This window comes from Carettochelys insculpta, chromosome 1, assembly GCF_033958435.1.
Source record: "Carettochelys insculpta isolate YL-2023 chromosome 1, ASM3395843v1, whole genome shotgun sequence".
NCBI lineage: Eukaryota > Metazoa > Chordata > Testudines > Carettochelyidae > Carettochelys > Carettochelys insculpta.
This window is the reverse complement of record NC_134137.1, coordinates 13,672,829-13,696,913: the sequence shown is the minus strand read 5'-3', so window position 1 is coordinate 13,696,913 and position 24,085 is coordinate 13,672,829. Positions and strand designations below refer to the sequence as shown.

The window sequence follows — 24,085 nt, the reverse complement described above, 5'->3', positions numbered from 1 at the left end:
GATCCAAAAATGTGGTATATTGACGGCTTACAGAGGCAACAGACTGGTAACACCTGACGAGTTCAGGAGAGGGTTGGACATGCAGAACGCAAGTTTTTGGAGGAAAGGTGAGAACAGGGAATAAACTGTGGTTGCCCTGCACGTGCTAACCAACACTGCTGGAAGCCAGAGCATGGCTAGGGTCTTGCTGGCCGACTGCTGGGGTCAGAGTTGCTGAGACAAGTCTGCAGTTGCATACAGACACTCAGGGTGCAGCCTGTGTGCTGTTTGCCTGTGTGTGAGTGCCTGAGTTTGGGAGCTGCATTAGCAAGGCTTTGTGAGGTTTGCCAGGTTGCTGAGCATGGTGACGCTGCCTCTCACTGAGCTGGATTACACCCAGAATTCGATCCCCTTCACAGAGGCATGAAGAGGCTCAACAGTTCCAAAGCAGCAAGAAGAAAGGTCCTGATCCTGCAGAGCTTTACCAGTGCTAACCTGAATTCAGGATTAGCTCCTCTGAGTTCAGCAGGACTACTTAGTTGCTTTACAGTTAAGCACTCACGTAAATTTTTGCAGGGTTGGGATTTAAATGGCTTGCCCGAGCTTGCTCTGCGATTCCTCAGATGGCAGAAGACCTAGCACGGAAGGCCTTCCCTTTTCCCCCAGCACAAAGCAAGGCCTTTTTCAATTAAAATGCCTCATGATACTTTGTGTACCCTTGTGACACAACAGCCGTGTCTACATGAGCCAGCTACTTCGAAGTAGCCGTGCCAACTTCGAAATAGCGCCCGCCACGTCTACACGTGGCGAGTGCTATTTCGAAGTTGAAATCGACGTAAAGTGGCGAGATGTCGAAGTCGCTATCCCCAACAGGAGATGGGAATAGCGCCCTACTTCAACGTTGAACGTCGAAGTAGGAAACGTGTAGTTGTTGTGGGTCCCGCAATATCGAAATAGCGGGGCCCGCCATGGCGGCCATCAGCTGAGGGGTTGAGAGACGCTCTCTCCAGCCCGTGAGCTCTATGGTTACCGCGTGCAGCAGCCCCTTAAAGCTCCCCGCCCCCTGCGTTCCTGTGCAGCAAGCTGAGAGCACGTGAAGGCAGCAGCACTGCCACGTGCTCAGCCTGCACGCCTGCAGCAGCCGCAACCCAACACCCTGCACCGATGGCAGCCAGCCAGCCCCAAAAGCACCCCCAGGACACCCCCCCAAAGGGGAGCCAGGGCTCCCAGGCTGGCAGCCAGCCAGGGAAGAGGCAGCGGGGCCCCTCCTGGACGGAGGCCAAGATCCGGGATCTGCTGGGGCTGTGGGTCGAGGAGGAGGTGCTCCCGGTAATGGGGAGCAAGAGGCAGAACGCGCATGCGTTCACTCAGCTGGCCGAGGGCCTGGCTGCCCGGGGTCACCCTGCCCACACTCCTGCCCACGTCAGGAGTAAGGTTAAGGAACTGCGTCAGGGTTACGCCTGGGCCCGGGATGCAGCCAGCCGATCTGGGGCCACCCCCGCCACTTGCCCCTTTTACAGGGAGCTCAGAACCATCCTGGGCCCCTGGTACACCTCCTCACCCCCCCCCGGCCACTCTTGACACCTCAGCCGACGAGCCCCAGCAGGCCCCAGAGACGGAGAACACCCTGGAGGCAAGTCCTGCACCCCAGGGCCCCCCCAGGAGCCCATCCCTGGGATGCCGGAGGAGGAGGAGGGGGGCTCCTCCAGGGACGGGGGGCTCCGCGTCGCCGTCCCGTCCCGGAGCTCCAGCAGGGCGTCCGCCCAGTGGGTGTCCCCCGACCGTGGGAGCGGACTGTCAGGTATGTACCCCCTGGGTGCACACCCCCGGGGTTAAGGGGCAGGGACAAGAGACATGACCAGGGCCCTCCACATGCCCAGATGACCATGGCCCCAAGGACAGCAGTGGCATGTGCCTCAGAAGAGTGCATCAGCCCCTGCCCCCCAGCAGGACAGCGCCATGCCCCATCCCTGCGGATGGGGGGAGCGGAACCTAGGGTTCCCCGTGGGGGGGGGGACACCCATCAGCAGCAGCAGCATCTCCGGAGGACGGGGATGGGGAACCAGCAGCAGAGGGGTGGGGGGACAAGGACCACAGGTCAGGGCCCACACTAACGGCTGTCTCCACTCTTCTTCCCCCGTGTTCTGCAGCTGCACCATCGGAGGGCCCGGAGAGCCCCGGCGAGGTGTCAGTGGTCCTGGAGAGCCCACCGGGGCCATCACTGCAGGCCAGCCCCTCAGTGGAGCACCAACCAGCCCCAGGACGAGGCTGACGGCGGAGCCACCCGAGGATGGCCACGGACCCCCAGCTGCTCGCGACCCTCCGGCGTCAGGTGGAGGTGTTGGAGCAGCGCCTGCGGGTGGAGGAATGGCGGCTAGAGCTCCAAGAGCGAGCGCTGGCCTGGCGCCAGGAGGCTTGAGAGGCCTTCATGCACACCTTTGAGCGTATAGCGCAACACCTGCCCCCCCCCCCACCGCCACGCCGCCCGCCGCGCCGCCCGCCGCTCCGCCTGTCGTCCCTCCACCGTCTGCCACCCTGGGGCCTGCCGCCGAGGGGGACCATGGGCCTGCGGACACCGGCCGGCCGTATTTGCCGGTTGTCCCGGCCCCCACCCAGCCTTGACCAGGGCTCTGGCCGAGGCGAGGGTCGCGCCCCCCAACACTGGGCGCTGGACATTAGGGTGCGGGGCAGAGGACGTGCCCCCCCCCTTTGTACATATCCCCCATTTGTACATAGTTTTTTGTTGGACCCCTGTTTTGGTAGCTGTTCCCCCATGTAAATAGTTCCCCCCTTTTCTTCTGTGTTAATAATAAGAGGTTGCACTGTTTGGTTTGAAACAACATTTCCATTTATTTCAAAGGAAAGTGGGGGGGTGTGTGCTCTCAGGTGCTCTGTGGTATGGGCATGGGGGCAGGGAGTGTTGTGGAGGATGGGGGGATGCCGTGGGTGGCTTGCCCGCAGCTGGCCCTGCCAGCGTTCACCCCGCAGCCTGGTCAAAATGGGCCCACAGGGCCTCCTGGACCCAGATCCCCTCAGGGTCGACCTGGCGACTGGGGACAGCGGGTGGCTGGACGTCGGCCCTGCCAGCCTCCACAGCCCAGCCCTGGAAGAAGGCCTCCCCCTTGCTCCCCACCGGGTTGTGGAGTGCGCTGCACACGCCCACAACCTGGGGGATGTTGGTGAGGCCTGCATCCAGGGGGGTGAGGAGACACCTCCAGCGCCCTTTGAGGCGGCCGAAAGTGCGCTCAACCACCTGGCACGCATGGTTCAAGCGCATGTTGAACCGCTCCTGGCTGGCTGTGACATGGCCCGTGTAAGGGTGCATGCGCCAGGGCCGGAGGGGGTACGCTGCGTCTGCGATGAGGCAGAGGGGCATGGTGGTGTCCCCCACAGGGATCTCCCGCTGGGGGATGTAGGTCCCCGCCTCCAGCCGGCAGCACAGGTCTGAATTTCTGAACACCCGGGCGTCATGGGTGCTGCCAGGCCAGCCAACATAAATGTCCAGGAAGCGGCCCCGGCTGTCCACCAAGGCCTGCAGGACCATGGAATGGTATCCCTTCCTATTGAGGAAGCATCCTCCCCTGTGCTCCGGGGCACAGATGGAGATATGGGTCCCATCCAGAGCCCCAAAGCAATTTGGGAAGCCCAGGCTGGCAAACCCCGCAATGGCGGCATCCAGATCCCCAAGCTGCACGAGCCTGTGGAGGAGCAGGGCACTGATTGCACAGACAACCTGCAGGGGAAGGACATGAGAGAGCATCAATAAAAAAGAAAAATTGCAGGGTGTGTCTGGCCCTCCACCCCCGGGCTCCCCTCCCGGGCTCCCCTGAGGGCTTCCCCCCGCCGGGCTCCCCCCAGGGCTTCCCCCCCAAGGGCTCCCCCCCTGGGCTCCCCCCCCCCCCGGTCCTTTTACCTCCATGAGGAGAGCCCCAACAGTGGCCTCGCCCATGCCGAACTGCTGCCCTACGGATCGGTAGCTGTCTGGAGTGGCCAGCTTCCAAACAGTGATGCCAACCTGTCTCTCAACGGTGAGGGCACGTCGCATGGAGGTGTCCTGGTGCCGTAAGGCAGGGGTGAGCCACTGGCAGAGCTCCAGGAATGTCTGCCGGCTCATCCGGAAATTCTGGAGCCAGCAGTCATTGTCCCACTCATCGAGCATCAGCCGCTCCCACCAGTCCGTGCTCGTGGGGTAGCTCCGCAGCTGGCGGCGTGTGCAGCAGGGGGAAGAGGGGGGGTTGGGAGGGCAGCAAGGTCTGGGGTTGCTTCCTCATCCCCTATGGGCAGCTCCTCTTCCACAAATAAAAGATGATCAGCTGCCTCCTGCATGGCACTAAGCAGGGCAAGCACTACTCCTGCAGGGGCGGGTGTGTGGGCCTCTGGCTGCTGCTGCTGCTGCTGCTGCTGCTGGGGGTCCATACTGCTTCCACGGGGTGCGTGTGCTTGTGGCTCTGCAGACCGCGTGCTGTGCAGGCTGCATGTGTCTGGGAGGGGCCCTTTAAGGGAGCAGCTAGCTGTTGCCCCGGAAGTACTAGTCCGCCCTGTGACACTGTCTGCAGCTGTTCCTGGCACCCTTATTTCATGTGGGCTGCTTTGGTGTGTAGACGCTCCCCTGCAGCGCCTACTTCGATGTGGTGCTGCCCAACGTCGACGTTGAACGTCGATGGCACCAGCCCTGAAGGACGTGTAGATGCTATTCGTCGAAATAGCCTAGCCTTCGATGTAGCAAAATTGAAATAAGCTATTTCGATGTCGCATCCCAGTGTAGACATAGCTAATAAGACATAGTGGACAGATTTTGGGAGCTGGGCACTTTTGAAAATCTGGCTCATCGATAGATGCCTAAATGCAGGCCTGCCAATGCGGGGGGAGGCTGAAGGGTCTAGCAACATAAAAGGCCCCAGGACTCATGGGCATGGGCCACTGCTAAGGCAGCATCAAAGAGCAGAGCTCCAGGCCATTTACCTTGATATTGAGAAATGGGTTCTTGCAGAATACTCTTCTGGATTGATTCTCACAGTTGTTCTCTGTAACGGTGGCTGTCATTCTGTCAGTTATACTTTATATGCCTGCCAAAAAAAGAAATTTTTCAACACATTTCTAGCACTTTTCTGTAACAACACGGCTGGTACATGACCACTGTGAGTCAATATTACTGTTTATTTACTACATAACATTTTACATATTCAAAACATTAATGAACTAACCAGCAGGGGGAGGGAGAGGTTAAGAATTATTATCCCCATTTTAGAGTTGTGGAAACTGAAGCTCAGAGAGGTTAAATAACTTACCTGAGGCCTTACAGTGTCTCAGGGGTCAAGCTAGAGCTTGAGCTCACAGCTCCAAGCTATATGAATAATGTAATAATTTAATAACCCTGCCTCCCTTTCATTTTACAAGCTCTACTGCTCTCACAAGTCTATCCAAGTTTCATTCCTGATAGTTCCCTTTTTTTCAACCACTTGGGGCTTTCTGCCTTCTTCCATACACTATCACCCACCTGCCTGGAACAGCTTCCCAATATAGGCCACACATTCCTCGACACCTACATCATTCCAGCTACAAGGCTTGTTCGGTCCTTTTTCTCAGACATGAGAAATCTGTGCCTCAGTGCATACCTGCTGCTAAATTTTTGTGGCAGTTAATAATCAATTCTGGTTTTTCATAGGCAAGGACAGAATCAAAACAATCCAAGCTAAAACAAGCCTGAAAGAGGTGTATGTGTTCCCACGGGGCAGGGAGTGGTACGTGTAGAGAACTCTTCCTACAGAAAAAGTGTTTTCCTTGAGCAAATTTTGCCAAGGCTTCTGTGTGAATAGACATTGGATTCCTTCCTTTAAGCAGGCTGGGATGCCTGCAAAGATGTCTCCCCCTAAACTAGTTAGGAATGGATACAGAGATGTTTTCCTTTGTGTTGGCAGCAGGCCTGTGGACTTGGGAGGAGGGGGAAGGTGCAAAGGGGCAGCTGCCCCTGGGCCCAGCGTTTCAAAGGGGCCTGGAGTTCCAGCCACCACCGCTGCTATACTCGCAATGGTGGCGATATCTGGATCTCTGAGCCTCTTTGAATTGCCACAGCAGCGCTGCTGCTGAGGGAAGGGGCAGGGCCAGTGGTGCGGTCCAGCTGGGGCTAGGGCTAATTGCCCTATGCTCTGCCCCTTCTGCCTTTGGCCCTTCCCCTTCTGGGATGTTGAGCCAGGCCCCCCTCCCACCTTGCCCCATGGCTGGTGGAGGCTGTTGGCCCCACTGGTTGATGTGCAGGATATGGAGATGCTGTGTGAAACAGAGTTGTACACTAAAGTAAACAGCTTATCTGATGCGAAGCCTTGGAGGCTCTTTCATTGCTCCACACCCATTCTCTGGTTTTCCTTTTGGCCAAATCTGTAAATTGCAAGATGTGCAGAAAGACTGATTTCTTTGTTCTGCTTTCAGTAGCCACAGTTCCTGTTTGACAAGCTGTAGTGTTCAGAGACATTAACCTCTTCCATGTCAATTTGTGGTGTCCTGCAGGGATTGGTTCCTGGCCCTACACTACATACATTTTCACTGAGATGTGGAGGAAAACAAAACCATGTGATAAAGTTTGCAAATGACACAGTTGAGAGAGTGGCAAACAATGAAGAAGACAGGCCACTGGTTCCAAGCAACCAAGATCACTTTGTAAATTGGATGCAAGGAAATATTATGTTTTAGTATGGCTAAAGATAAAAATATACATCCAGGATCATACTTAAAGGATGTGGGACTCTATTTTGGGAAGCAGTGGCTCTGGAAAAGATTTAGGGATTGTGGTGAAGAATGAGCTGAGCATGAGCTTTCTGAATCCTGTAATCATTCTTGTGGCACTTTTGTGAACTCCCCCAAAACAACAGCCTTCTTGAATTGTGAGCACCAGAACTGGATGCAGGAGTCCAGCAGCAGTCATACTTGTACCAAACCAAAAGGTAAAATAGCTTCTCTACTCACACTGATTCCTATGGGTTGACTTGGTGCCCCAGTCAGATTTAGAAAAATCACACCCCCTCCAATACATCTGGAGATGGAATTATTTTACCTCTTTGTTAGGCACAAGTGTGACTGCTGCTGGAATCCTGTGCCCAGTTCTGGTGCTCACCACTCAAGAAGGCTGTTGTTAAATTTGAGGTGTTTGCAAAAGCGCCACAAGAATGGTTACAGGATCCAAAATCATGCCCTATAGCGACAGACCCAAGGGCCTCAATCTATTTAGCTGAAGAAAGTGAAGATGACTTAAGTACAGTCTACAGGTGCCTACACGAAGATAAAATAGTGAATAACGATGTCTGAAACCTGGCGGAGAGAAGGTATAACATAGTCTAATGGACGTAAGTTGAAGTTTAGCAAATTCTGACTGGAAATAAGGTGTATATTTTTAACATTCAGAGTACAGTACAATTTATCAAGGAGCATTGTGCATCCTCCATCACTGGACATTTTTAAATTGAGACTGGATGTTTTTCTAAAAGAGCTGCCCTGGGAATTATTTTGGGGAAATCCTACAACCTAGGCTATACAAGAGTTCAGACTAACTGAACACAATGGTCCCTTCTGGCCTTCAGATCTATAAATCTTGTACATTTCTTCTTTCTGCCTTCCTTATGATAAGCCATTCCCTTTACCTATAATACTTGGGCAACATTTAGCATTTTGAAGGACTATGTGCCATAAACTCTAGGTCGGGGTCTGTAACCTGCAGCTCTGGAGCCATATGCGCCTCTTTAAGGACTTCTTTGTGGCTCCCAATGCTCTAATTGCAAAGTTAAACAAAACCCTCTTATTTTTGATAGATTGTGAATGTCTAAAAGCACAATAATGAACACATCATATCTAAGTAGTAACCACTATGTGATCTCAAATCATTGGATAACTCCACCTTTAACATATGCAGTGCATTGTGGGATAAGTTACTGTATCTGTGTTTGATCATGTTGCTAATAAAATCCAGATTTTGAAAAGGAAAAGGAAGCTTTTAGCAGTCCTGCTGTGAAGGGTAATACACATTTTAAAAAAAGAAAACTGAAATTAAATGTGAAAATTGGCCTAATTAAAATAGGTCCCTCAGTAAAAGTCAGGAAGACAGTGGTACAAACACACACATGTGAAGTGTGAGGAAACAGACTACGTAAAAAGATTGTGACCATCCTATGTACTGCATTACAAATCACTGTGTGTGTGCTGTTCACAAAATAGGGGTTACAAAAGGTACAGTTTGACATTATTTATTAAGGACCCCATCTTGTATTCACAGGCCTTTCGGTTCTTGAATTATTGAGTTTTTACCAAGTTAAAAAAAATGGCTCTTCTTGCTATATTGGTTGCCGACCCCTGCTCTAGAGTAACTAGGGAAGAGTATCCTTTAAATTATTTCATTTTCTTATAATTGCTTTTTATCTCTCAGGATAGAAAACTGAGCAGCTAATGCAACCTGGATCGAATAAATAATGTTACAGTTTGCTCTAAAGCTTGACAATATCAAGTGAACTTAAAGATTGGTTTAACTGTGATACTTTATACAGTTTATACAAGGTATTATACAGTTTATACAAGCTAACTCACAGCAGATATAAATCAAAAACATGAACCGCATAACATGTATATGCATGTTGTTCACTGGCCTTGCTTGCTACTCTGTTTTATTCCAAGAGAACAAATTGTGCCATATCGGTACATATCATGGGATTAAAAATTAGGACAGTAGTCAATTAAATCATGTATGAAAAGCTTTTTTGGCCCTCCAATGTCATATTTTTAGTGTGATAAGGATTTAGAGATGGGCCTTTAGGTTAGGAGCAAGATAGGTGTCAAAATGTATAGAACTGGGGAGTAATAATGGCACAGGACAACTATTTAATGGTGCAGAAGTCAGTGGTCTGAGTGTTTACTGGGTTCTCAGTGAAAAATTCTTCCTCATTCTCTTCAGGTTTTAGAATGTTCAGTAGCTCTCAACATCATAGCATGTAAGTGTTATCCTGCTAAATTAAACCTGCATACTAATGTCTATACGGGACTTTGAGCAGTGTCCTTTACCCTCTACATGGGGCAGGGAGCACTTCCTTGTTCTTCCTTTTTGATCATCCTATATGTTCTGTGAAAGTAGCCAGACTCGGAGTCAGTTGAACCTCTTTTTTAAAAACAGTTTTACAAAATCAGTCGCAACTCGATATGCTTTCAGTACATCATGAAAAAAAGAGTATAAAATGTTGTGAGAAATCTGTGGACCAAGGACAGAACTCAGATCCTCCTTCTCTTCCAGAAAAGTCGATGGCCACATGAATTAATGGAGAATTTAGCAGTATAGAGCGTAAGACACACAACTGTACAGTTCTCATTCCATCCAGTCAGGGCAGTGGTTCATACACACCCTGGTATGTTCATTACAATAGTCTTGTTTTGATTTTTAATTTGAATTACACGTTTCCTTGCAGCACTTGTGAATCAGCATTGTATAGGGGAGCTAGTGTATGAAACTCAAAATATGAAAATAGCCAAACAATGTAAATAGTGAAACAATATTTTTTAAAAACATTATCAGTTTAAATAATCTATTATTTAAATTAACAAAAAGTAAAGAAGTTAGAGGAACGATGTCAATATTATTTTCAACCAGGCTCTAATTCTAAGAATGCAGGGAATACCCAATAAAATGTAATAAATTACTTTTATAAACCAGGCAAGCCAAATGACCATCTTAAAGAGATAGATAGATAGATAGATAGATGTAAAAATTTAAAAGGGAAAAAAGGTGTAACTAGGAAATGAAAACATCAGACATGGTAACATTAGTTGGTTACATCTTCAAAAATTAAACCAGGCTATCCACACCAGAATTGTTAATATAAGCCTACCATTCTCCCCAGCTTATCCTAACACCCCAGGGAGAAGTGGGGGAAAGCTAGGTGCTGTCGTCCATTTTGAACCCTTTCTCCCTACGAACAGATCTCAATGTACAAAAGCTTCAATATAAATGAATAGGTTTGTCAGGTGAGGATTCCTCAGTGAATCTTCACCTCTAAGGGAGAAGGGGAAGAGGGAATGTATTCTTTCCTGAGAGAGAGGCTGATTTACAGTTTGGGGGTTTTATTGATAGGGGCACAGGAACAAATGAGATTGAGGGAAAGAGATGGTACGTGCTGGAACCATGTACCCAGTCCTCCCTTGCCCAACTTAGAAACAAGGAGAAGAGAGGAGGGAAAGAAAAGCAGAGGGAGGGGAAATCATTTTCTTCTGCTTTGGATGGGACCATGTGTAACCCACACACCTAGGGGCTTGGGTCACGGTCTCATATAGTGGCACTTAGACCACTTATGGAGGGAATGAATCTCCTCTACAGCCTTAGCTGAAAGCCAGCTGTCTTTCATAACGCAAACCATCGAGGCTCCTGCACTAAGCTCCGGAGGGCCCAGGTGTGAGTCTGCCTGTGAGAGGTTATATGGGCACATGCTTTGCTGGTCAAGCCTGGAAGGCTCAGCAGCTTGCAGGCCCTACTCTCCCAGCAGAGGCCTGCATTTCCAGGACTGTGATCCTGGCCACCCACTACTCAACAATGTAAAAACAAAAAAAAGCAGTAAAGTAGCACTTTGAAGACTAACCAACAATGTGTTTCCCTCCCCACAAGGCTGTACTGTAACTTCTTCATGCACCTAGCTGCCACTAAGGGAGGAGATGTAAAATAGTAAATCAGCAAATACTGGAATGGTTTTCTTCCATTTGACTTTCAAAGCCAAGAGAAGCTGGAACTAATTAATTTCCAGTGTGGCCAAATGGATACAGTACTAGGCTAGGACCTCTGGGATCTCTCCTTGGTTCTGCCACTGCCCTGCTGAGTGATCTTGGGCAAGTCACTGAAGCTCTGTGCCTCAGTTTCCCCTTAGTAAACTGAGGCTAATGGCACTCACCCTCTTTGTGAAATGCTTTGAGATTCCCAGATGAAAACTGGTATATATAAGGGCTGGGTGTTATTGCACATAGATGAGCTGGGCCAATTATTCCATATTCTTTCATTGTAAGAAATACTGGGACAACTTTAAATCAAAGGGAGTTGTTTTACAAAATGCCTGCATTTTAAAATAAGCTCTGGGCCATAGAGGCACTTTATCATAAACAATAAACAAAACAATAAAATAAACAATCACGTTGCATCCCCACTCACTACCTGGCCTCGGCCAGGGAAACTTACGATCCAACCAGCAGACCAAATTTGGTGATGAATTCTGGCCATGTGCCACCTAAACCAAGCGGTACCTATGTAAAGACAACCAAAATACAGAGCTGCTCAAATATACAGCCAGAGCTCCCTAATTTACTCTCTGGTACGTTACAATGGAATGCTCACAATTCACCAAGCAAGGTCCATCTTTGTGGACTCTGCTGCAAAACTGCATGTGAAAAACACAGCCACAAATTCAGTGCCATATATTGGACCGGGATATGTTGTGGATACAGGGGCACTAAAGACTCTCTTGTGCCCTCTCCAGAAATGCCTGGTAGGACCAGCAAAGGTTTAAATACCAATCAGAGTTACTCAGGCTGCAGGGTATGCCTACAACAATGCAAGTTTGCAAGGTCTTTTCCTACACAATAATACTGTATTTACGGGATTCAGTAGCTCATTGGAACTAGCTTTCTCTATGCAACAAGATGGTCCTATGCACTCTGGCTACGTCTACATGAGATGGTTTTGTTGAAAAAAACCTGTGGAATCATCTACACACAAAATGGGTGCGTCTACACTTGCATTCCTCTTTTGAAAGAGGCATGCAAATGAGGTAAATCGAAAATGCAAATGAGGTATAAACTTGCATATTTGGCACCTTGTCTGCTTATTCTCATTTCAAAAGAGCTTCTTTTGAAAGAAGGAAGCCAGTGTAGATGCTACTCTTTTGAAAGTAAACCCATCATCGAAAGAATCCTTTATTTAATGGGAAGAAGGATTCTTTCGAAGACGTGGTTTACTTTCGAAAGAGCAGGGCTTACACTGGCTTTCTTCTTTCAAAAGAAGCTCTTTCAAAATTAGAATATGCAAATGAGGTGCCAAATATGCAAATTTATACCTAATTTGCATTTTCAATGTGGATACCGCTTACGAAAGAGGAATGCAAGTATAGACGCACCCAAAATGTTTTGTCGACAGTCTGTCAACAAAACTTGCCACTTCTTCTGACAGCGTTCTGCCTCTCCGGGATGAGGAAGAATGCCTTTGTTGACAGTTTCTGTCGACAAAAGAGCCATCTACACACTCTGGCAGCCCTGTGTGGCAGTTCACCAGGCAGGCCTGTTTGCTGAGTTTCCACTGGCCCTTCTGTCGAGAGGGCAGTCTGGCCGCTTTCTACTGTCAGAGCGGATTGCTCTTTCGATCCACTTGTGTGGGTGGATGTGATCTGTTGGCAGAAGTTTTGCAGGGGAGCTCCTGTTTGACAGTAACTTCTGTTCACAGCTCACGGTAGTGTAGACATAGCCTCTGTGTAATTACTGTTCAGATTTACGTACATGGCTCTGGGGGAGATGTCACAGATCACATTCCAAATAAGGGTGCTCTGCAGTAACTGTGGCTACAGCAGCCTCTCTGTGAGGATGTTAATGGGATTTACAAACACTCAGCAAGTAAGCTTCGCAACTCCCCCATGCAGTCTACCTGCTTTAATTAGCTTAAAGGGAATAATTAGGTAATGCTCATACAACTGTACATGTTTGTACACTCTGTTTAATTAGCTTCACTTGTTAATGTCTGTTAATGTGGGAAACTGCTAGGGAAATCCCTCTCCTGGCAGATTCTGTTGAACAGACGTGACACCTGGTGCATTTCAAAGGACAGCCTTTTATAGACTCTGGTAGGGATGATCCCACGGTATTTTCCAGACAGGGGTAGATGAGCACTCTTACAAACAGGGAAACTTCCCCAGCCCTCCCCACAGTTTGATGCTAGAATTTTTTACAGTGGGCTCATAAGAGCCCCCACTAACTCTCCAGATGATCACTAATCACACCCTTTCTTCCATACCCATGGCTCTTCATTCTACAGCTGGGCTTGTTTCTGAGCAGTCAGTGAGCGCTATTTTTCAGCGGCTCCTGAGTGTTGCCATAGCTGGGGAGGACAGGGAAAAGCTCAGGGTCTGCAGGAGTCCTTTCCTTTGCTCCTTCCAAGATGCAGTAATTTTCAAGAACTTATTTTAGACATTGGATTGTTGGTTGTGTAATGCTGACAGACCTGGGTTACCAGCACCAGGGGTAGAACCTGGGAGCATAGGGTCTAGAGCCCTGCCCTCTACCATGTGAGCTAAAGGCCAGCTGGCGCTCAGCCAAGGCTTTAGAGGAGAGACTTCACTCACCCCAGATGAGGTCTCACTGCCTCTGTGTACTACAGTTGCCATTCCATTTTGGGCTGAGATCCCATGTCAGTGCAACAGCTGGGCTTTCAGCTGGGTTAGTAAAGTCAAGGGAGACCTCTGAGGAACCCCGGGGGTGCTGGAGACCCCATGTGGTTTTGATGGTTCAGTCCCTGATACTCTTATGTCTGAATTGCCTTCCTTTGGTATCAATGGGCACTATATCATCAGAGATTCTGTCTTTCACATGAGACATCACACTGGGGTCCCCATCATGCACTGGTATTAAAGACACTGTAGCACAGGAATGGCTGTGTGTGTGTGCATGGAATTTGTGGGACGGGGCTCAGTTCCATTCTCTATTGCACCCTAAATGTATTGATTTCAAAACCCAAGAGTGCATTAATATGGGAGTTGGAACCACACTATAAAGTTCTGCTTCACTAAAGTCATCCCTTCAATTTAACTTAAATATACAACAGAATTAGGCTACATCTGCCCTGTCACTTATGTAAGGACAACTTATGTCTCTCAAAGGTGTGAATATTGCACCTCCACTAGGGACATTAATTATGCTGGCCTATGGCTGATGTGCACAGTGTTATGTCAGTAGAAGAGTGTCTACTGCCCACATAGCTACTACCACTTCTTGGGGTAGTGCATTAATTATATCAATGGGAGAGCACTCTCCCATCAGCACAGTGGCTATACAAGAGATCTCACAGTGGCGCAGATGCTATGGTACAGCTGTATTGCTGCAAACTTTCTAATGTAGACACAGCCTTAGTCTGCTCTTCCTGTCTTAAACTGTGGTGCAGTGGAAATTCTTGTTGATGTCCAGCTCCAATGGTCCCCTGAAAGTGGCTGCATCCCTCCAATGGATTAAGTGAGCCCTGTGTGCACAGCTGACATATCACAATGAGCTTGCAAAGCACCTTATTATAAGAAGCACCTTGGAATAACAGGTGCTACATCAATGTAAATTATTAAGATTATTCCCAAAGGATTAGCAAATGCATGAGCATTCTTGGCTTGTATCGGTGGATTTCAGCTTTAATCTTTATGCACATCGCTTGTCCAGAGAACTGTTATCTTATTCTAGCAGACATTTCCAGCATTGTGTTTATTACCCCCAGCTGTAATCTTGAAGCTTTCAAATATGTATTCTTCTCCTCCTGTTCTCTGCCCCCTCCCTCAAATAAGAGCAATCACTACCTCATTTTTCTCCTTATTTGCTACAGAGAGAAAATCAGTGAAATACTGCAGCACTGGGCAGTATTTCAAAGGCTGCAGGCAAAGATGTCAAATGGTGTCATTGACCCTGGTACAAAGCACTTTAAAAACCAGCATTACTCCTATGAAGCAGAAAACCTTTTATGTATTTTGTGCTTGAAAGTAGGTTTATAAACGCCCAAAGAAAAAATGCTGCTGCCATAAACCTTCCTGGGACTTTCCATGTTTCTGACTGGGGTTAAGAGAGTACAACTAGATCAAAAAGCAACCAGATTTCAGTGCACGCAATCTTAGTCAAAGCTTCACGAGTGACTGTTTACACTAAAGGAGGCTGCAACAAAGGTCCCATTTGTTTGGTATCTAGGACTTGTTGACATATGTAGTAGTAGAAGGTGCAACATTGAAGTGAGCCAAGCCATGGGGAGATGTGGGAATGGTCCAACTACTGGTCAAGGTGCTGACATTTATCTCACCCTCCTGAACCAATAAGACTGAGAGGGAGTCAGCCTGTTATGCACATGGGCCTATCTTAGGCATTTTAGATTTTAGGGGCACTGGGGCAGAACTTCAGCTGCTGTAAATTGCAATTGCTGCAAATGGATACCAGTTGGTAATCTACCTCATTAACTTTGGGTTTCAGGCCTTCTTCCAGGTGCTGTTTTCTTCTTTCTGTTTTTGTGTCCTCAGAGACCCTGAGCCTCTTTGGGTTCTCAGAGGCCCTAAAACCTCAGGAAACATCCCCCACACTTTAGCTTGGGACAGCTGGATGTGGTTCCTTCACAAGTCCAAGGCAGATACTTGATTCTACCATGTATGTGTTGCTTGGGAGCAGTACTCCAAAATGTTTGAGGTAGGAGTTCGGACAAGGTACTGAGCCTCAAGGCCATCCCACTTTGGGTCCAGTCCCTCACGAAAGCTCTGTCTCCTGCATATACACTGCAAATATATCATAGAATCACAGAAGACTAGGGCTAGAAGAGACCTCAGGGGGTCATCTAGTCCCACTCCCTTCTCGAAGAAGGACCAACGCCAACTAACTCATCCCAGCCAGGGCTGAGTCAAGCCTCACCTTAAAGATGGAGATTCCTTCACCTCCCTAGGTAACTGCTTCCAGTGTTTCATCACCATCCTAGTGAGTTAGTTTTTCCTAATATCCAACCTAGACCTCCCCCACTGCAACCTGGGATAACTGCTTGTTTTGCGGTCTGTCACCACTGAGAATAGCCTGGCTTCACCCACTTTTGGAACCCCCCTTCAGCTATTTGAAGGCTCCTATCAAATCCCCATTCACTCTTCTCTTCTACAACCTAAATACACCCAGTTCCCTCAACCCTTCCCCATAAGTCATGTGTCCCAGCTCCCTACTTATTTTCATTGCCCTTCACTGGGCACTCTCCAATTTGTCCACATCCTTTATGTAGAGGGGCCTCAAACCTAGATGCAATACTCCAGATGTGACCTCACCAGTGCTGAATAGAGGGGAATAACAGTTCCTTCAAGCTGCTGGCCATGCTCCTACTAATGCAGCCAAATATGCCATTAGTTTTCTCAACATCAAGAGCACATTGTTGACTCATATCCAGCTTCTTGTGAACAGTACTTCCCAGATCCTTTTCTTCAAAATTGCAACTTAGTCTGTCAGTCCACCAGCCTATAGCAGTACATGGGACTTTTCCATCCGAATGGCAGCCCGAACTTTACCTCTCCCACAACTTAGTGTCATCCACAAGTGTGCTGAGGGTGCAATCCATCCTGTCATCCATATAATAAGTTATTTAACAAAAGGAACCCCAGGACCAACCCCTGAGACACCCTGCTTGATATCAGCTGCCTACTAAATGTCAAGTCATTGATCGCTACCCATTGAGCATGACAATCTGTTCAGCTTTCTATCCATCTTAAAGTCCACTCCTTCTGCCATACTTCAAGTTGCTGGCTAGAATACTCTTTGGGGTGATGGCTGCCTCTTTGAATTGTGTACATGTGGGACACCATATCAACATTTTGACAATGTCAAGGTATAGTACAGGCCAATACCGGGGGTGGGGGGAGGAGAGTAAAGGGGACAGTTGCCCCCAAGCCCAACATTTCAAAGGGGCCCAGAGCTCTAGCCACAGCTGCTGCAGAAGTAACAGCAGTGGCAGCTAGAGTTCCGGACCCCTTGGAAATGCTGTAGAGCATGGTACCACCACTACATACACAGCTCTGAGGGAGTGTGCCGGGGGGGAGCAAGACTCACTGCCTTAAGCCCTGCCCCCTCCACACTTAGCCTCGCCACTTCTGGGGATGGGGAGACAGGCCCTCCACCCAGCTTGCCCCTGGACCCACACCAGCTGTTAGTCCATTGCTTTCCCCATATTCACAGAGCCATTTATCTCATCATAGATGCCAACCAGGTTGGTCAGGCCTGACTTGTCCTTGGTGACTCCATGCTGACTATTGCTAATAACTTTGAAGTAGTGCATCTATACACACCCTACTTTGAAGTAAGGCACTACTCCATTCCCAGGAACGGAGTAAGGACTTCGAAGTTGGGAAAATGTGTGTAGACTCTCTACTGACTACTTCGATGTAGTGCTTAACTTAGACGTTAACTTCGAAGTTAGTTCCTAGCGTAGAGGCACCCTAAGGGTTCCAAAATGGATTCCTTGAGGATTTGCTCCATGATTTTTTCTGGGGACTGAGAGGAGCTCCCTGGATTCTATTCTTTCCTTTGTAAAAGATGGGTACTGTATCTGCCTTTCACCAAGCATCTGAGATGAGTCCTGTTCTCTGTGAGTTTTCAAAGATCAGGGCTGTACAATCATATTGGCCAACTAACTCAGCAATGTTAGTTGGCCTCATGGACAAAGGGCTTCTCTACACAGTGCTTTAATCTGTACTACAAATGTGTTAATTCTGTTGTGCACTAGTGTGTTGCACATTAATGGTCCCATGTAAATCCTGCTTTCAAACAGTGCCATATTAAGGGTTACTAGCAAACTTTTAGTGTGCACCAGTCAGGGTTGCATTGGCCAGTTAGAGCATGACATCCTAGTACAGACTAACACACCATTTAAACAAGTTCAGAGAGGCAGCCCCTGCCCCAAACCTCATTCAGGAGATAAACTCCTGGGCCATGACATTCTACTGGCCTACTTCACAGGTCTCCCGCAGAACTCATATGGGAGCCATGGAACTCTCCTTGAAAAATGTAATCCCGGGTGGCTACTTAATTAACACCAAAAGTTTATCTTGGGGGAAACAGGTAAGGAAAGAAGCAGGTTTTGTAACTGGAACCTAGCCTAGAAACCAGCTTACACTTTCCCTTTTCCATAGGAGAATGCAAAGTACAGTAATGTGCAAAGCCTTGGGCACCTCAGGCAATGCTGAGCAGAGCAACAGAGCCACAGTAAATTGCACTGACAGTTTACTTTCAGGGTATTCTGTGGTCATTACTATACACTTCAGCCACTCACAACTTCATGGAGATTTTAGGGAATAAAACTCCTGACACAAACACAATGATGTGGAAAACTACTATGGTTTGCAGTAATTACCAGAGGGGTAGCTGTGTTAGTCTGAATCCACAAAAACAACAAAAAGTCCCGTGGCACCTTACAGACCAATAGATTTTTTTGCTTACGCTCAAAAAATCTGTAAGTGTATAAAGTGCCATAGGACTTCTTGTTGTCTTTATGGTTTGTAGTAGTACAGGATAATTCTGATTCTATCTAGCAGAAGGCAGTGATACCCACACATACTTAATACACTATAGTTTTGTTTCATGTCTTTCATATAAACTCAATCCCCAATCCTGTGCAGAGCTAAGCGGTCCAAAATAGCAAGGAGAAGGAAATGCAGGACTCGTACAAAAGGCAGAAGAACAATATTTTTGCTGACATTGGAAATCCCAGCTTGTTACATAACTGGAGATGACAGGGCTTATGCAATCATTATTCTACTGCAGACTTTATAGCCATGATTATTTTACAAAATTTTCAAAGCGGGGTGTCCATAGCTCAGCTTTCACAGAAGGATGTGCAGTCTGTATTGTGACAAAGTCCAGAAGCAGCATCCGTTTACATTGCAGCCTCAGAATGTAATGAAGATAGTGCTTTTTGCTAACTGATATTAGTTCTGAGGTTCAATCCACTTTGATGTCTGCTCGTGGTTTAGTGTTGTCTTTTGATTTGGTTTTGCCTTGGTAAGGGTCATATTGCATAACCAGTACCAGCCGGAATTTGACACAGGACAAGCAGAAGCCAGATAAACCACTAATACTCTATACCCCTGACCTGCACAAACTGCATTCCAGGTTCCCTACGTACTGCTCTGACAATGCTATTTCACTCCTTGGTTTCTCTCAAGTATAGTCTTTCCATCAAGTCCAGATTCTGTGGCATTTTAGTATTTGTGGTGCAGACAGATGACAGACTATATTCTATGCTAAAGCTACTCGTCATCGTGATTATCCCTTTTCAGGGGTGAAGGAGCCACCCACCCCATGCCTGCCTCTCAAGACAAGACTACAGAAGATCACATGATACCTTAATGCTCAGCTGGGTCTGAAAATGAGCAGCCTGGAAAGATACACCAGGAGTGGGAGGGCTCATGGGGAAGGCCAGCAGCGATGACAGCCACCATGGGCCCAAGGACAAGGTGATGGTGGTGAGGGAGGACCTGGTTTTATGCCCCAGAACATGCAGGGCCTAGGGCAATCAGCTGTTAGCACCATTCAAATCACAGCGCTGGCCCCTCCCTCCCCTCACTGCTGCATAGAACTTCAACAAGGCTCTGAGTTCTGGCCATGCCAAAGTAGTCTCTCCTTTCAGAAGGGGCATGGTAACGAGGGTTTTGTCAGATGCTAATGAGGCACTCCATGAATATGTAGCACCTCATTAGCCTAATAGAGGAAGGGCTTTCGAAGTCTGGGGGGGGTCCTTTTGAAAGGCCCCTGTCTACACAGGCGGTGTGCATTTTGAAAGCGGCACTTTCAAATTACATGCAGCTGCCATTATGCTAATGAGGTGCTGCATATTCATGAAGTACCTCATTAGCATCTGCCAAAATCCCTCATTACCATGGCCCTTCCAAAAGGAGGGGGCTAGTGTAGACGCAGCCTGCGTGGACATGCTCTTTCGAAAGATGATCTTCCAGATCACTGTAGTGTAGACGAGGCCATTGCGTCTCACAGCTGCCATGTGCGCTAGGCAATTTTATAGTTGCAGGAATCTCAGGCACAGAAAAGTGAAAAGGTCAGATCCACAAAGGTTTCTGTGCATTACAATGCTTAGCATTGCAACACAGGGCTAAAAACACGAGCTGCTGAGTTAGAGGCATAGGCCCCCTGTACAATGGATGGGAGAGATAAGTGCTTAACTATACAATCCCACAAAAGTCAGCACGAAAAGCATGGGGCTACCTACCTCATCCAACAGGAGATGCCCATGGAAGGAGGGTGTCCTAAGCCCCACCCTTCTCACAGAGGTAGGTGCCTAAATGTGAGCTAGAGGGAGACACCCGTCTCTGTCTGCAATCTGAAACCCGGAACCCAATAGGTGCCCAAGCTATTCCATATGAGAAGGAGTGAGGCAGGTGCTTACATCCCAGAAAAATGGCCAGAGGAGGAGCTGGTGCCATTTCCCACCATACAGTTTTTAGCTCACCTGGGATATGGAAGGTGAGATTCGATTCCCCATCCCCCACCCACTCCAAGGGGGGAGAATGTGAACAGGGTCTCTCCCATCTCTCAGAGCAGGACATTTTGATGGGGGGATGTGCCTCAGTCTCACCAAAGCAGTTCCACCATGGATAAATACTTAGAGCCATTGGCCAGAGAAAGGCTAGTGGTAAGGGCACCCACTTGACCCGTGAGAGACCCAGGTTCTACACCTTCTACTTCAAAGACTCTTTACTCACCCAGAGGATTAGGTGATATCTAAGCGATTGTTTTGTGGGTTGCAGTGATGCTTAAAACTGAGAATGGGGCACCTAAGTAACTTACCCTAAACTACACAGGAAAGCTATGGATGACAAATGATTGAATTATCATAGCCCATTTCCAAAACACGAGGGTCACCATTCCTCTCACTTGATGATGCTAAGTGAAAATGGAACAGAGGCCAATGTAAAATGTTTTCTTTTAATCCTGCTGTGCGAAGCCTTTCACCTAAAGCTCAGCAGATCAAATGCAGCCTAGTTTAGCACTGACTGAAAGTTGTTACCAATGGATGGCTGCTCAGTGGCCTTTCTTTGGATGACTCTTAGTTCAGTTGCTAGTAGACTGACATCACCTCATAAAAAGCACTCTCACAACTGGCAATTTTCCCTGATCCTGAAAGGAAATTTCAGCTGAAACATTTATACAGAGAACAAGACTATCCAAAGTTCAACAGTTTATGGTTTTTAAAAAAAAAGGAAACAAAACTTCATGTTTCTGGATTTAAACCAATCTCTAATTTTTAAGGATTTGGGGGAAATCTTCTTCGGGAGCTGATTATCTGCTAACTATGAATCTGACACTCTGTACCCCAAAGCAATACCCTCATGCCCCAATATCACAAGCACCTGTGTTTCCAGCAAACTGGAAGGAACTACAAAAGAGGGGAAATGATGTTATCACTTGGTTTCTCTCCCCAACAACTTAACACCTGAAAGCTTGTTGAGAGGACAAATATTTGGAATGGGGTAGGTGATGCCAGGTGGGAAAGGAGAAGCTCGGCATGTGTATTAAGGAAAATCACTGTCAGGCTGAGACACTGCTGAATTCAAATACTGTCTATTTTGTGGAACACAGGTTGTGAAGTTTTACCTTTATTTTTAGGTAACCATGTTTGATCTGCTGTCTTATTACAGTTCACTTAAAAATCTATATTTCTATAGTTAATAAATGTGTTTTATATTTTGCCTTAAATAGAGTGTTTTGGTTGAATTGCTTAGGAAATCTGCTCAGGAACTAGAGTTGGCGCATGTCCTCTCCACATTGAGGGTGGGGTAGACTGAGTTATAAACTTGCACAGGTCAGGTGTCTGATTAGAGCAGAATGGTAAAGCCCTGGGGGCCTAGAATGGGCAGGTGCAGCCTCTCTATTGATAGCTCATGAGTGGGGAAGAGATGAATTCATGTAACAGCTGAGTGTATCCCTGCCTGGGGATGTTTGTGTAAATACAAGGCCTGGAGAGGTTTGCAACTTGTCATAGCATCAAAAAATGAGAGGGAGCCTAGACTGGTAACCTGGAGGGCTCGGTGTTGCCCCTATTCTAGGTTGCACCTCAGGGAACTCATTACAGTGGGTTCTTACTTTCCTTTATAAGCATCAGGTGCTGTCAACTGTTAGGGAAAGGGTACTGGACTACATAGCTGGACCAACATGGCACTTTCTATGTTTCTATGACCAAGGACTGGAAGAGTTGTGAAGAGTGAAGCATTCTCTCGTGCCTAGAATTCATCCAGCTAAGTCAAGGCTGAGAAAGATTTCTGGGAAAATGCAAGGGAGCCTGCACTGAAACTGCTGCACCATACTTATTCTGTGAATTAATGACTCTGCTTTCCACCCTATTCTCTGACAGGCTGCTCACATAATCAATAACAGTGTTGCCACATATCCCAATGTTCACTATGTACACCTGCAAAGCAGCCACTGGGACTGCTGGGGATCTTATCATACTATCTGTGCAGAGTTGCAACACCGCTAAGCTAATGATTGATTTTTCTGTTGCTTTCATGCCTACCAGCATCTTGTCACAGTCATTCTCAAACAGATGAAGCAGTCACACACTCCTTAGTTAACCAGATGAGTCTCCAGGCAGGAATCCAACCAACCTCCCTCTCACTGCAGTACAGAGTACTATCCCCATGTCACCAACTTTAACCTCAACGTGAAATGTACAGAAAATGGTTTACGTCTCCCTAGAAATTGATCTTGTGCTAAAGTAAAATGCAAGACCTCAGAAAACGGAGTCTGGGTTAGTGAACGCTCCGAAGATGAGGCAATTTCCTTGTACATTTCTGTGGAACTTTTCACGCTGTTTCATTAGGTGGTTTCACTCCAAGTGGGTTATGCCTATGGCAGCAGGATAAAAGTAGGGTTGTTTTGTAAGAAGAAGAGAAATAAACAAGAACAGAGAACTCCACACAGAACAGGCAGTACAGAAACTTTGTGCTCACACCCCCTTTTGGAACTGCTGAGAAATCCATGTCCTGCACAGTGTAGAAAGTTCTGTAAAAGTTACCCGCTGATGCAGCCACAGATCTATAGACACATGTGCTGGGCTGAGGTCTGAATCCAGAGGAAAACCCAAAACAAGTTAAGCAACAAACAGCTCTACAACCTTCTTCCATGCAACAAAGCACCCGGGATACTCACAATTTCTGGGCACCCCTGTTCACAGTCTCACGGCTGCAGTAGCAAACACCTTCCTCAGCCAAGTTTTCTAATCCTAGAATACTTCAGTGTTCAGCTTGGGGAGGGCTGGTGTTCGTCTGTGAAGGGGAGGGGCTTGGCCTAGATTCTGATCTGAAATTGCCAAAGGTCTTTTTCTAACCTCCAATTTTGCAATCTGAGTGTTTGCATTCAGATTTTCTGTCATTTTCATTGGCATTGAGCCTTGTATTTAAACATTTTTAACCAAAAATAAAGATACTGTCATTCATTTGAATGTAGAGCCAAGAGCTTTGAGAATTTAATAGTTCTTGATTTCCAAATAAATCCCAACAAAACCAGAAATCTTTGCTCTTATTCTATCTGTATTGCTAAATTCCTGTCCTCAACCGCTACCGCACACACACTCCAAGGATCCATCCCACGTGATTTGTTTGTCATGTTTGTCTCATTATTCATATTTGTTACTCGCGGCTTTCTAAACTGCAGTGCTGGTTATGGATTTGTGATTTAGAGCATTTCTTTATATAACTAATCATGTACAGCTTTGTCAGATCAGAAAAGAGTAATTAAAGTACAGACAGCAGCGAAATCTGTGAAGGGACAACAAACAGGGATTTCTCTCTTCAAGTTTGTCATTTTTAAAAATTGTTTACAGTGTTTATTGAGTACACACTGACCCTCTGGAATTAGCAGTCTTCTCACTTTTGTTTTCTTATGTATCAAGGACACTCACATTCCATGCAGTGTATTATATTCTTCCATGTAGGGAGGACTCCCACAATCAACACAGCCCCAAAATTTATGAGGAGATAGGGGTTATTTCAAATCTGAACCCAAATTTAGTAGCCTGCACCTATATCTATAATAGGCTGGCCCCGTGTCCTGGACCCAAACATTCCTAGACTTTCGGGAGGTTCTGAAACCTGGGCCTGCATCTGCTCTTTGGTCTCAAAAGTTCATCAGTGCTTAGATACAAGCACAATAGTTCAAGGCAGGTAGGTTAGCTCAGATATCTGGCAGTGAATATGTTGATCCTTCTGTTTATCAAGCTAATCAGGATTGTTTCATGTAAACCTCGTCCTCTTCCTCCATGTACTTGCTTTATCCATCTACCTTTATTTCATTGCTTTTCAATTAGGTTAGGGCATATACACCACCTAACATCACAGAGGCC

General features: G+C 47.2%; 1 protein-coding gene across 2 annotated transcripts in view; it reads right to left on the bottom strand.

The window, feature by feature from the left end:
- The window catches only part of SLCO2B1 (solute carrier organic anion transporter family member 2B1), a 110,046-nt gene extending 87,085 nt beyond the window's left edge, over window positions 1-22,961 (bottom strand). The window contains exons 1-2 of one of the 2 annotated variants that reach the window (XM_074980882.1): window positions 22,894-22,961; window positions 4,942-5,045 (exon numbers count right to left, since the gene is read on the bottom strand). In XM_074980882.1, coding sequence (XP_074836983.1) covers window positions 4,942-5,022 — 81 coding nt within the window. In that variant the 5' untranslated portion in view covers window positions 5,023-5,045; window positions 22,894-22,961. Of the gene's footprint in view, window positions 1-4,941; window positions 5,046-22,893 lie in introns of those variants that run through there. The other variant, XM_074980892.1, reaches the window with a different exon arrangement.
- Window positions 22,962-24,085: the final 1,124 nt, after the last annotated feature.